Source organism: Micromesistius poutassou, assembly GCF_964030765.1.
Source record: "Micromesistius poutassou genome assembly, chromosome: 8".
Taxonomy (NCBI): Eukaryota; Metazoa; Chordata; class Actinopteri; order Gadiformes; family Gadidae; genus Micromesistius; species Micromesistius poutassou.
This window is the reverse complement of record NC_140278.1, coordinates 4,578,510-4,592,878: the sequence shown is the minus strand read 5'-3', so window position 1 is coordinate 4,592,878 and position 14,369 is coordinate 4,578,510. Positions and strand designations below refer to the sequence as shown.

General features: G+C 48.5%; 1 protein-coding gene across 1 annotated transcript in view; it reads left to right on the top strand.

Annotated features, from left to right (window-relative positions):
• Positions 1-7,369: 7,369 nt before the first annotated feature.
• The window catches only part of adcy2a (adenylate cyclase 2a), a gene marked incomplete at both ends in the record, with an annotated part of 63,337 nt that continues 56,337 nt past the window's right edge, over positions 7,370-14,369 (top strand). The window contains 3 exons of the mRNA XM_084471873.1: positions 7,370-7,581; positions 7,675-8,047; positions 12,821-13,018. Of these exons, the coding sequence (XP_084327999.1) occupies positions 7,370-7,581; positions 7,675-8,047; positions 12,821-13,018 (783 nt within the window). The remainder of the gene's footprint in view (positions 7,582-7,674; positions 8,048-12,820; positions 13,019-14,369) is intronic.

Below are 14,369 nucleotides of genomic sequence, written 5' to 3'. Positions count from 1 at the left end.
CAAACATGACAAATACCTTGACCAATTAACCAACTTTGGAGAGCGTTGTTTGCGCTTGGCGAAAGAATCTCGAATCTGATCGGATGTACGATTCGTATGCCGTAGAAGACCACCTTCCCAATCGTTTGATGGATGAGTCGGACAGCCCTTGCTCCGCGGCTGTAGTTGCTGCTCCTGTCCGGAAGGAGTGACCCGTATAGAGGGGAGATGGTAGGCCGCAGCCCTCCACCACCTTGGCGAGATGTATCCTGAACCACTCCTTTGTCATTGGCAATCCGTTAGGCAAAGTGAACAGAGGTGAATCAGGGGACGTGCGTTGGCGAAGCTTAAGGTAGTGAAGCATGGAAGCATGCTGTTTTAAGAAGATGGAAAAATGTCTTGAAGAGAAGGAGACTTACGCAGAGCTGATTGGAGATTTTTAGCCACATAATTTGAAGACAAAGAAGGGAGGACTCCCACCCGAAACCCTTGTGAAAGGCCCGTGATGAGGTGGTTCACAAAACAGGGGTCTGGATGAAATAATAGAAATTTAGATAATGTAGGCACTGTGACATATTTTAGCTGTAATAATCTCTTGTGACACATTTTAGCTGTAGTATTCTCACATAGCCACGTGGAACAGCACCGAGCACATAGTTAGGAGGTAATACTCTCACATAACCACAGAGGGTAGCACTGAGCACATTTAACAATTAGGATGTAATACTCTCACATAACCACAGAGGGCAGCACTGAGCACATACAACAATTAGGAGGTAATACTCTCACATAACCACAGAGGGCAGCACTGAGCACATTTAACAAAGTTGCAACATTTACACATAGGGGGCAACAACGGACACACAGATGAAGTGAGCAAGTTTTTAGCGAGGTAGAAGAAGTCTACCTTCACCTGTTTATAAAAAGCAGCAGCATTGCGGTAGCGAGCCAGAATCTCTTGGGCGGCGTATCCTAGATCTAAAGCTTAGAGACGCTCCACGCGTGTTATATACCATTCCTCTCCTTTTGTTTCATAGACGATAGACAATAGACCAAAACCTTTACCAAATAAAGTGAGTTAAAAGCGATCCTGTCTCGGCGGCCTTTCCTGGATTAAAAATAACATAACAGCACGTTAATAGGGGTAGAGGGATGGATTTTTAGAATCTCTTGTAGAGAGGGGCCATCCCTTTGTTTGCCGGCCTTTGACGGCAGGGGCAAGTGGATTTTGGGTGTGGGTCCTTACAAATAGTGTTCAGCAACATGGGCAGGAACCATAGTGGGCGAGGTAGTTCCAGTTATAGGGCAGAGCGCGGTTGCATGACCGTGGGAATTACAGACGGCGCATGCTATGGCCTTAAACCCACCGAAATGACGGAGCAGCAGCTCGGTGTCCATAACGGACCAGTCTAGTCTGATGTTTGCCGTGATGATACACTGGGCTGACTTGGCTGAAAACGCTTTATGGTACTCGTAAAACAACGTTCCCCCATAGCGCTGGTGTAGTTCAGCAATGATAGCGAGGTAAGCGTCCAGTTCGACCCTTCTTTCCGGGTAAACTTGGCACAAAATGTCTCTGTAGATGCCGAACGTGATAACGAACTCACCGAAGGACAGGTTGCGCGTAATCCTGGGATCACTAGTCTTTAAAAGGACAGACACATCGCAGCAAACAACCCATTTGCGCTTGACCGCGGGTGAAGGTAGCAATAACCTGGCTAAATTAACAGCTTTCCCCTGAAGGATATTGTTTTTCGTATGCTGGGTAATGTTTGCAGCGGCAGGCGTAATAAATGTCCTACCCGGATACTGGACTGGTATAGCTGAAGATAGTGAAAAGGATATTGGAGCTGGGGCGGCTGCCGCGGAGGCAACAGCCGGCCGGAAGACGGTCCCCGCAGCTGGTCCGTCCGCCGTGATAGCGGAGAAACCCGAGGTCGATGGTACCGCTGCGTAGAACTCGGGCAGGAGATGGGAGGGCGCCGTAATGCCTGCCGCCACCGCGTTGGGAGCTTGAGGTCTTCCTTGGGTTGGTTTCTCAATGACGCTCATTCTCGTGTCGAGGCTTTTGACTGACTCGCTGAGGGATTGGAGGACTTGCACCATGTCCGAAATGAGGACCTGTGGCACGGTGGATTGCGGATCCCGGGATTCTGGAACATGAACTTTCTTTCTCATGCGTTTGGTCGGGCCGGGAGTTGAAGGAGTCATGGTACGTTTCCTACCAGTCTTTTTACTTTTAGCCGCGGTGGCAGCAGCAGCAGCGGCAGCATGAGCGGTGGCGGCCGCGGTGGCAGCGGCGTCTGGAGCAGACGATGGGGAGGGAAGTGCGTCCGGAGGAGGTGGGAGTTGAGAGTTTGCCAGCGATGCAGAGGCTACGTGAAGGATCTCCTGCCTTGATAGCCCAGCTTCGACCGGGACGCCTTGTTGATTTAGTAGTTCGAGTAATTTGCGCGTTGGCCAGGATGCCCAGGAAACTGATTTGAGCTGGATCCTAGAACTCCTGCACACAATGTCGGGAGACTGCGGGATGACATTGTCGTCGGATTGGGAAAAATCGAACTCAAGATGAGAGCGTGTTGACATTATGAGCTGCCGAGGTAACGTGGTGACTTGCGTCGAACGAAATACCTGAGCAGCGGAAGAGGTGTGTTAGACAGCTGTTAAATAGTAGGTGGCCGGTGATTGGTAAAGCAATTAACCAATGAGGGAGTAGCGCGCCAGAGTCTGAGTCCTCCTGGTAGAACTTGCACTAAAGCTTACATTTTTAAGGTTTAGGTACAGCGCTGATCCCCGGCTGCCATGGAAACAACGTGCCACAGGAGGACAGAAATCCATCCGCGATCACGCCGTCAGTTCCTCACTAGCCTGCCTACATCGTGGATGGTCTCACCAATCAGACTTTAGATTGTTAACCCAAATCTGGGTGAACAAGGCAGTTCACTTTCGCTTTCGCTTTTTATTTGTTTCAACCAATCATGTTGCTGGGGACAGTAAAGACAATCTCAGCCAGCACTTTTCCAGCTTTCCTGGTGGGAAGACTAACACTAAAACATCCTGTCCCGACACCGGCGTCCATAGAAGAAGGGTTTGTCATGTTTCGACTGAACTCAATGCAGATTGGCCACACCACTTTCTGAAAGCTTCATCCACAATAATTTCCTCTCCGGTATATTATCTCCGTAAAAAAACAGGAAAAAAGGCGTATCTCTGCCACCTGAGGTTTTTTGGTTTGCGGCCCATGCCCTCCTTGAGTTTTGCTGCAGCGTAGTAGGACTGCTGGTTCCCAGATTCGCATCCTCGATAAAATGGTTGGTGTCACTTATCACAGATACAGTAGAAAGAAGAAATTAAATGTGCCACACACAGTATAGTCACCATTCATTCATGGTATAAGGAGGAGTGCTTTTTGGAGGATTAAAAAGAAAACTGAGCACTAGCTTACGATATATTAATCGTATATTACTACCATTACCAAATGATTAGCTCTCCCTTGGGACTTCCTTCTGACACTAATCTACGCTTCCGTTTTGATGTGTTTCAGTAATTGACAAGCAGGACCACATAATGTGTGTGTGTGTGTGTGTGAGTGTGTGCCTGAGCATGTGTGTGTGTGTGTGTGTGTGTGTGTGTGTGTGTATGTGGTCAGTTACAAGCGAGTGGTGAGGGAGGTAAAGAATTCATGTCTGCTTCTCGTGACCCCCATTTAAGTCAATATCTGCCAGCTGCTTCACTACCTTACTATGTGTGTGTGTGTGTGTGTGTGTGTGTGTGTGTGTGTGTGTGTGTGTGTGTGTGTGTGTGTGTGTGTGTGTGTGTGAGGACCACTGTGCCTGGGTGCGTTTGCATGCATCTCGCCTCCCTCCACCCACGTCACAGCTCAGTCTATTTAAAGCCTGTGTTTCACCTGCACTGAGGGAAAATGCAATACTGCACTAAACATTTGTCACCCACTGCTCATCAAAGAGGCTGTCAGACAGGAAGTTAAAGTCATGGGATTGTTAATACACGTCCACGTTTTTAAGGATTTAAGTTTTTCCCTAATAATGGCTGTGTATTCTGCGAGGATTATGAGTTTTCTTTGCATTGAAACAACCTCTTCCACCTCCCCCTGCATAAACAAGATGCGAGGAGTCGTTTAGATTCGGTTTGCCGTTCCTAGTTTACCATTTTCCCCACTTTATTCCCGCCAACACCCCTGTAATCGTTCCTGGCTCAGCAAAGTTAAGGATATCCAATGCGACCAAATGTTCTGCTTTTAACATTTCCTCTGACATTAACATCCAACAGAATATATGAGCGTGCGACTGCGGCAGTACATTTAACTGAAAGCCAGGGAGATGAACACCTGTCACCTGACAAACTATGCCAAATTGGCGGCTGTGGCAGGTACAATTGTTCATTCAAGTCGCCCCATAATTGTACAGAAAAAATATATATAAGTATATGGTTGGATATATGAAAGTCCCCTGGGTAACCAGAATGGAGTAAGTGCCACTGGCCGTAGGGACCATGTCATTTTTATCATGCCCAATTGACTTCCCTTTGCCGGCTGTTTGTCAGTCCAATGGTTTCTGTGGCTTTTCAGAAATGTGAGATGGCTGGTGTCACAGTTACCACCCCTAGCGCCTTCCTTTGTGCCAGTTTCTTCTTTTTGTCCAACTGATTTTTCCTGTGTCAGTTAGCTTGTTGTTTTTTATTTTTCTGCCCTATTTTTGCACTATTGTTGCTTTGTATTCCTTCCTTTTCATTTGGTTAAATTCTACGTCTGCATGTGGGTCCAAGTCCTGAACTCTGTCTGTAAGTACATATTGATGTATCTGCCTTCCTTGTGACGGGTGTAAAGTAAAGTTCCCTACAGACCCCTGGTACTGTACCTGAATAGGATATCTGTCTGCCTGCTCTGATACTGCACCCATCCCTTAGGAGCTGTGTTCTAAATCTGGGTCACACTTCCTGAAAATACAGACTTCAAACCCCCCATTGCACATTCAAACTAGAAATGGACGTTTAGTGAACATGAAATTATTTGGTCATATAATGAGACCAAGGACGTACAGAACATATTTAATTAAGGCTTTGTGAGCTACCTGAATTACACTCATGAGTCGTGCAGAAATGCTTTCTCTTTTACGCCAATACTCATGAAAACAATTATTTCTCACACAAACTAGTCTCACTGAGACACAATAGACAACAACAATGATGATAAACATCAACGTCATTGGTTTGGCCTGAAGTGCTGTTTAAATTGTGAAGGTTAGAGTTACATTTTTTTTTTCGCTTATCAGGGATTTGTCCATTCTCTGTTATCTGGCAAAAATATAGCCAGCAGCATCGGACCATTGTTAACCATTTCCAGCACACACACTATTCACGATAATTATTCCAGAGGAAATTAATTACAAACCCTATTACTACCAGTATATGTGCCGAGTACATTGACAGCCCAAACGTATAGTAAAATAATTTCTCAGTTGGCGGTCCTATGAGTGACTGACAGCCTTGAATAGCTTGCGTTGTAAATGATTTATATGCTGTCAAATCACGCGCACGAGGGACATACATTCATGTGGGGTAAACTTGAAAGTAACCATGAGGAAGCAGGGGGTATTTACTTTACTATTTCAATCAATGGAAGGTTATTCTATTTCAGATGTGTAAAGTAAACTAGGATTAAACAGGATCCCTTTTAGCGAAGGACAGAATATTATAGGGTTTGCCACTTGCCAGAGGATTTACAAAAACATATTTTTAAATCCCCACAAGGTAAGCTTTTTGACAGCAATCCCACGAGCTAGTCTAGTGCATGTGTGTATGAGTGCGTGTGTGCATGTATGTGTGGGGTTGCCGTGACCATAGTTTATTTCCCCTTTTTATGAGGTTGTCTTGTTCAGACAACTCACAAACTGTGTATAGGGGTATGCGATCTTGTCTTAAATACATAATGTTATTGCATTCATTCAATCATCAGCAACTATGAATGTAGTTCTGGTCAAAAGCGATTCATAGTAATTATATCGTAATGAACTAACTATATATTTATTTGATTTTGATATAAGCACAAAATACGGCAGTCTGAGTCATGTGCTTATTGGATCTATAACATTAATAACAATATTCCTATTCACTGATCGATGGATGCAACTGCACCACCAACTACCTGTTCTGGCGAGCAATAACCCTCATCCACATCCTATTTCTATAAATCGAGGTACAACAAGAAAAAGAAAAAGTAGAACAAGTCTTGGTAAAAATTGAATACATTGCGTGTAAGTGCTGCTGCAGCATTCCAACCTGCTTTCATCAGAGGGGATTTAAGGTCCCTTACACTTAAAAGGATGCCTCGTTTTCTCATTCCCCGCAAGAGGCTGCGTTCCAAACATAAACAAATGGGCGGTAGTTTTCCGAACTCATCGGCAGCTGTCAACTATTGCCACCAGTTCACCTTTGACTAGTGGAAGGTGTTTCAACAAGCTTGGCATTTAGGCGAATTGCCATCTGCTGATGACTGGAAAAAGGGAGAAATGTGGTTTTATTTTTTATTTAGTATTGAGTTTGTTTGTGGGCGGCTGGGTGTAATCTCGACTGTAAATATTGTGGTGATGGCAAAGCAGCACTAATCCAGACCTCAAATATTGGATTATAATGTATGATATTATCATTCTTTAGACCACACATGAGAATTTGTGTCATAATCTCTCTCTCTGTCTATCCCGCCCTTCTCTTTCTGTATCTCTCCCTCCTTGTCTGTCTCTCTCCCTCTGTATCTGTCTGTCTTTTTCTCTCTCTCTCTCTCTCTCTCTCTCTCTCTCTCTCTCTCTCTCTCTCTCTCTCTCTCTCTCTCTCTCTCTCTGTGTCTCTGTCTCTCTCTCCAATCTCAATTGTTCCTACCTTCACAGTTTTTCTCTCTAGCTTTTGTTTTGTTCCCATTCACTTGATGACATCTCTTACTGCTGCCACTGTGTGCTGCGTTTGCTGCTTTCTCCTGCCCTCCCCAGCCCTCCCTCCCCAGCCCTCCCTCCCCCACCTCTCCCTCCTTCCCCTCTCCTTCTTCTTTCATTCTGCTCCCCTCCCACTTTCCTTTATCCTCCCTCCACTCTTGCACTCGCTCTCTCCTGCTCTCTCTCTCTCTCTCTCTCTCTCTCTCCCGCTCTCTCTCTGATTCCCTCCCTCTTCCCACTCTCTCCCTCTCCCCATTCTCTCTCTCTCTCTCTCTCTCTCTCTCTCATTCCCTCTCCCTCTGTCTCTCTCTCTCTCTCTCTGGCTCCCTCGCTCCCTCCCTCTCCCCCCCCCCTGCTGCCGAGCGGCGACTCTGTCTCGGCGCGCGCGCTCGCGCGGCTTCATTTCCCCAGTCCAACACCATGCTGGCAGGAGGCGAGCGGGAGGGATGCTGCGCTCTACCCTCGGTGCGTTCTTGCCACCCCTGCGGCCGGCGCGCGCTCCCCCTGCCTCCGCGTCGACCTCTGGCTCCACGTCAGCCTCCACGTCAGCCTCCGCCTCGGCCGTCTCCCCCTCGCCCTGCCTCCGCCTGAGGGACTTTGAGAGGGAGGACCTCGTCGGACCCTCCCCGGACGCGCCCCCCGACTCCTCCGGCGGCGAGCCCGCGGGCGCCGGCACCGCCGCCGCCGCCACCGCCGCCGCCCGCTCCTGGACGACGACGGCGGCTGTCGTCGTCGTCGGGGGCAACGCGAGTGACCCGTCCTGCTCCTCTCCCTGCGCCTCCTCTGACTTCCCCCAGTCCTCGTCCGCTGCCTCGCTGTCGGCTCCGGGCTCCATGTGGCAGCAGGCGATGAGGAGGAAGAAGTACCTCCTGGAGCGGGCGGGAGAGCCCGGGGCCGCGGGAGAGCCCGGAGGAGGTGCGGGCGGAGGTGGAGGTGGAGGTGGAGGTGGAGGAGGAGGAGGGAGAGGGGGATCGGGTCGGGAGAGGAGACGGATCAGGTCCCCGGACTGGCTGTACGAGTCCTACTACTGTATGAGCCAGCAGCACCCCCTCATCGTGTTCCTCCTGCTCATCGTGATGGGAGCCTGCCTGGCTCTCCTGGTCGTGTTCTTCGCCTCGGGACTGGTGAGCGCACACACACGCCGCACTCGCGCACACGCTGCTGTGGTGACGCACACACACACACACACACACACACACACATTCCGAACACACACACAAATGTACTGACACGCACACGGGCGGGCGCACACACACACACACACACATTATCACGTGTACAAATGTACTGACACGCACAGCACAGGCAACAATGGTGACGCACTCACAGACGCACACACAAATACAAACATTCACACAAACAAATGTACTCACACACGCACAGACACGCACACACACATTCACACGCACACAAATGTACTGACACATGCACACACACACACACAAATATACTGAAGCACGCACAGACCCACACACAAATACACACACACACACACACACATATACTGAAGCACGCACAGACACACACACACACACACACACAAACACACACACACGCAGACAAGTCAAGTGATGCCAGTAGACTTAAAGTTGCTGTAACAAGCCGTGCTGCATGGTGCTGCCGGTTTCCTCGCCTCCCCCGTCAAATATAACATTTGTGTGCGTTCACCGTTCTCATTACAAGAATTACTGTGCACATCGAGGAACAGGAGCGTCCACTTGAACTTGTGACAGACACGGGAACATGCGCGGGTGTATGACTGTGAGTTGTTATTTGCACGTAAACCTGGGCACTCGCACACAAGCGCGCGGTGTGAGAAAGGAGCTTCAGATTAAATTTGAATGAAATAAGTCATTCATGCGCATGTGCACAATAAACCGACATAGACTGTGCTGTGTGTTTTCGGTTTCTCTGTGTGTGGACATAAATAGCACGGGTGATGAGAATAGATCCTCGGCACTCCCTCCTCTGTCATAGATATCTGAATCAGAACGCACACTCACACACACACACACACACACGCAAATGTGATGCTCAAACCCAATTTGACTTAACAAACTTGACAAATCAGCATTTTATGCCGCGCCACAAATGAAGAGAGGCTACAGGACTGAGCTGTTGTTGGGGCTCATGGCCGATTGAACTCAGAGAGAGAGAGAGAGAGAGAGAGAGAGAGAGAGAGAGAGAGAGAGAGAGAGAGAGAGAGAGAGAGGAGCGGAGGGGCGGATGATGTTGGACTCACTGCCTTGCAGGGATTATCCTAGCCGATGTGTGCCGTGGACTTAAAAACTGGAAACAATTGGGCAATCCTCGTCCGCTGGGATGAGGAGACATGACACTATGAACCCAGAAGGGACGGGATGAGGCGGGACACGGTCCAAAAGCGTTGCAGCACAGCATGGAGGAACAGCGACCCCTCATGGAAAAGGGGCTGAGCTCATCCACTGGGATTCTGGGCTGATGAGTTGTTGTTGAAAACATCGAGATAATACAGAGTGGGAAAATGAATAGATATATTGACATGTGGTTAGGATTAAATTAACCCATTAAGGGTTTCAGTCGCTAAACTGCGTGTTTGCAGGCGAAAGAGAACGATCAAAAGTGAAGCAGACTACAATATTTGCATAATGGCAATTACAAATGTTAAGCATGACAATCGTGGTTAGGAAAGTAGGGTATACACAAGTACACAAAATCTAAACTAGGTGATCATAATACTTTGCATTGTTTTGTCTTTTTGCACAAAAGGAAACATTTGAGACGGTTGATATCCTATGGATAAACAATGGATTTTTAAACTGGCAATTATCGGATTCATCAGAATTATGCTTGATTTAGTTTTTGATTGAATAGCATATTTATGGTCTAATCCCTCAACCTACCATTCCTACCAAATAACCATCCAACCAGTAGTCTATAATGTGTGTGGGTGGGATATGAGAATATGCATTGAAAGCTTTGAAGTTTTCTAGAGCTGGTGACAAACATCCCTCAAATTTCCTAACCTCTGCCTCTCACACACCCACCCACTCTCACTTTCTCTCTCTTTCTTGCATTCATTCAATCAATTGAAGAATAAAATGCCGGAAATGTGAGCATTCGCTGCCCTTTCTATCCCCATGGAGAGTGGCTATGATTTACAGTGACTGGCTGCATTTCAGTGTCAGTGACTTTTCTCCTTCTGTCACGCCATCCCTATCCCTCTCGCTCTCTCTCTCTCTCTCTCTCTCTCTCTCTCTCTCTCTCTCTCTCTCTCTCTCTCTCTCTCTCTCTCTCTCACTCTCTCTCTCTCTCTCTCTCTCTCGTTGTCTCTGTTTCTCTCTTACTCCCTCTCGCTTTCTTTCTGCATATCCGTTCTCCCTTGCCCCCCTCCTCTTTCACACCTCATTTCTCTCCCCCTCACTCTCTCACTCCCTCTCCCACTCGCACGCTCCATATGTGCGCGTGTGTGAGTGTGTGTGTGCGTGTGTGCTCCTCTCTCGCCCCATCCCGCTGGCTTGTTGACCTAAATCCTGGCTTGTTTCAGAGATCCGCTCTGGGCAAGACACAGTGCTCTTCGCCATCAAACCAGCCCTGTCCCACCCCATCGATCGCATGTGTGTGTGCGTGTGTTTGTGTGCGTGTGTGCGTGCGTATGCATGTGTGTGTGCAGAGAGAGCAAGCAACAATCTTCGCACGACAGAGGGAAGGGATGGGTAGCAGTGGTTGGAGTGGGTGATGGGGTGAAGGAAAGTTGACGAGAGAAAGGGGTAATGATTCATCTCTAGGCAGAGGGGGTTATGGCTGGATAGACAGACAGACAGGTGGATGGATGGATGGATATTGATTAAGGAGAGGGAGAGAGAGGGAGGGAGAGAGACTCCTCTAGTGTAGCCCTAGGGTCAGGCTCTAATGAATGTGTGTTTGCTTCTTGGTGCCACTAAACTAATAACCGTAAAGGTTAAACTAAAAGAGACGTGTTGGGGGAGAAAGAAGCAGCAAAGAAACACTGCAGCCAGAGATCACGAATCACAGAGTTTAATATATAATGAAGCGAAACAATACCTCTGGTATATATATATATATAATAAAGGTGTGTGTGTGGGTGTCTGTTCGTGTGTGTGTGTGGGTGTGTGTGATCAAAGTTTAGTTTCATAACCCCTGTTGTGTAACTCACTGCAACGATGATGTGGCAAACACACGCATTTCACTGTGCCTACCTCCACCTTGGAACAACCCAGCCCAATGTTTTATTCAAACTCTCAATCTTAGTGGCTTGAAGGAAGGGTAAGGCCGTCTGAAGGATGGGGGGGGCGGGGGGGGGGGGATGGGGGCGGGGTGGGGGCTGTAACTCTATAATAGATGGGAGTCTGATTTTGGTGCTGGTTTCCACCTGGGTCTTTCGGGGGTATGCCCCTGAGTGCTAAGAAGACGTCTCCGTCTCAGTCGTCGCCCTCATTCCTCTCCCTGGCTGTTACAAAGCCTCTCTCCTCGAGGCGTCTGGACCGGAGGGAAACGGGGCACTTTGTGGCGAGTGAACTCGAGGTTCACGTGAGCGGCGTCGGAAGGCACGGGGTCACGCGTCCATTTCAAATAACGTCTTTCTTGGGAAGGCGACCCATCTGCCCCTGCCCGTGTTCAATCACAATCCACCCACCCCTTTTGCCCTGTGTTTGTTGTTTGTTGTTTGAGCGGGCTTCCATCGGATCACACCATCGTCCTCCCCGTCCGCGCACCAGCCCGCACGGCGTCCTAACGTGTGTTTCGGCTATGGTGCAGCGGCCTCTGCTCAGGGAAGCGGACTGACAGACAGACGGATGGACGGGCCGACGGGCCGAAGCGGCTGAAACGCAGAAAGTGACGCTCAAACAAGTACTGCGTCTGACAGCAAGGACATGAAGGGCCCTCACAGTCATCTAATACGCTGTGTGCGTGCGTGCGTGTGTGTGTGTGTGGGTGCGTGCGTGCGTGTGTGTGTGCGTGGGTGGGTGCATGTGTGCGTGCGGGTGTGTGTGTGTGCATGCGTGCCTGCGTGTGTACGTACGTGTTTGTGTTTGTGTGTGTGTGTGTGTGTGTGTGTGTGTGTGGAGTGATTGACAGTGGGGCTGAAGGGTAGGTCATGTGATGCATCACAAGAGAAGAATAGACTCGGGCGGGAAGGGGGGGCAGGGCAGAGGGGGAGGAGCTTTGAGCTGAGAGCTGATTCTTCATATTTTCACTTTATGCATTTTCATTACATTTATCGCCCTATCTATATGTACATACATGCACTGTACCTGTACATCACTACTTTTGAATTGGATACAAAACGCAATTTCCAATAGAATACGACGCATTACAAACGTTTCCAAGGTGAAAAATTGCCTTTTGCTTCAGTTATCATATTTATGAACACAGCACATTGCACATAGACACCTAAAGACAGTCTGCGGTTCATTGTTCTTTGTTGTTTTCTTTATATTCCACGTCCTGTTTTCCTAGAATCGAATTGTGATGGATCGTGACGAATAACAACGACAAACAGAAGGGCTGAACCGCTTGAAACGTATTTGGTAAAACAAAGACGGCACCGCAGTCTCACTTGTTTACTTGTTGAGGAAGATTCCGGTTTTCTAAGTCTTCTAATGTTTCCATCTGTTCCCTCGTCCCCTTGAGATGAAGCTGCTCTCCGTCTCCGCCTAGCATGGCTAGTCTTTATTTAGCTCTGTTTCACACACACGCACACACACACACGCACACGCACACACACACGTGTACGCACTCACATGCACGCACATACGCACACATGCAGACACACCAAAAAACACACACACACACACACACACACACACACACACACACACACACATACACACACACAGTTTCCTTTCATCGTTTTATGAATTGTTGTTAAACTTTCCCTATTTTCTTTTCTCCAGAACATCGAAGACCACGTGGCCTTTGTCATCACGGTTCCCACGGCGATGGCCATCTTCCTGGCCGTGTTCGTGCTGGTCTGCGTGGAGTCCATCTTCAAGAAGCTCCTGCGTGTCTTCTCCCTGGTCATCTGGGCCTGCTTGGTCGTCATGGGTTACCTCTTCATGTTCTTCGGCGGGATCATCTGTCCCTGGGATCAGGTGAGAGATTCTCACCGTGGATTCTCGCCCATTCTTGTGTCGTTTTTTTCCCTGAGCCAGTCGTGCCACGTCGGGTCAAACTGTTCGCCGTTCGCTCTGAGGAAACTCCTGCTCATTATCAACGCAGAGAAAGCCGAGAAGGAACGAATGTGACGGGAGACAGCGCGAGGAGAAGGGGGAGAAAGAACGTCGTTGTTCGAGCGACTCAATCGAGACGACCTTTAGCCTCGTCTTGATGTTTTACCACGCGAGCCATGCCGCTCGAAAAAGCAATAGAAAAAGAGCAAACATCGGCGCAGGAGTTAATTAGCCAAACAAACATGGAGGGATAAGCTTTAAATCCATGGCAATTGATCGGCTGAGTTGGTGGCGCGAGCTGTGCGGTTAATATCTTGGCCTTTCGCTGTATTAACCAGCAGAGGTCTTGGGGGAGGGGCTGGGCTGGAGGATCACATCAAGGATAACAAGGATTAAGTTGACCCTAGAAAGGGCACATATTGATACCCTGCTAGGATTACACTGACATTCCCACCTTTGTTAAGGGCCTGTGTGTTTGCAACCTTTCAATAGGGAAAACCTGGGCCGACGCCGTCTGTGTGCAAAATGATCGACGTACAGGGAAGAAAGAAACAACGGAAATAGATTCATGGATTAGTAAGAATGAAACGTGGAAAGAAAGAAAGAAGGAGAGAAAGAAACGATACGGGAAGGAATGAAAGAATGTGCAGCGAGACAGCAGGCGTGCAGAGCTGATATCGGGCTCAGGGCCAGGGGTCTCGGTTCTGACGTGAGCCTGTACGTGGCTCAGGCCTTCCTGAGTCCTCTTGAGTCCTCTTGAGTCCTCTTGAGCCGACTCAGCCTATTCATAGAGAGAGAGAGAGCTGGGCTGCCCTCCACCGCTCTGGGTGTGAATATTAACAATCCATCGTAGACAGCCCCGGCTGCGATGCAGAAGCCCGTTTTCTAATGAACACCGATTAATATGAAGGAGCAGGAATGAGCGATGCAGGCGGCCTAGAAAGGAGAAAGAAAAATATCTCTCTGGTGGATTTTGTCTTTATTTCATCTCGCCTCGTTCGTGGCCTACATTCTAATTGGGGCTCTCTTCTGAGGTTTTGATGGGATCGCACTAACTGTTACTTCATGTTACGTCGAGTAGGTTGACCGTATCTTGCGTATGCAGGACCGTATGCAGAGCTGTTTCATCATCGCTTGAGGACCAACACAGTGAAATCCCGTTCCAGGATCAATAGTTTGTTGATGCTGGATGCTAGTCATCTATCTATGTGAATCTACAACATAGGTAAAGGTGAGGAGGAGTAAAGGATTCCTATCAGATGGTTTAAATCGT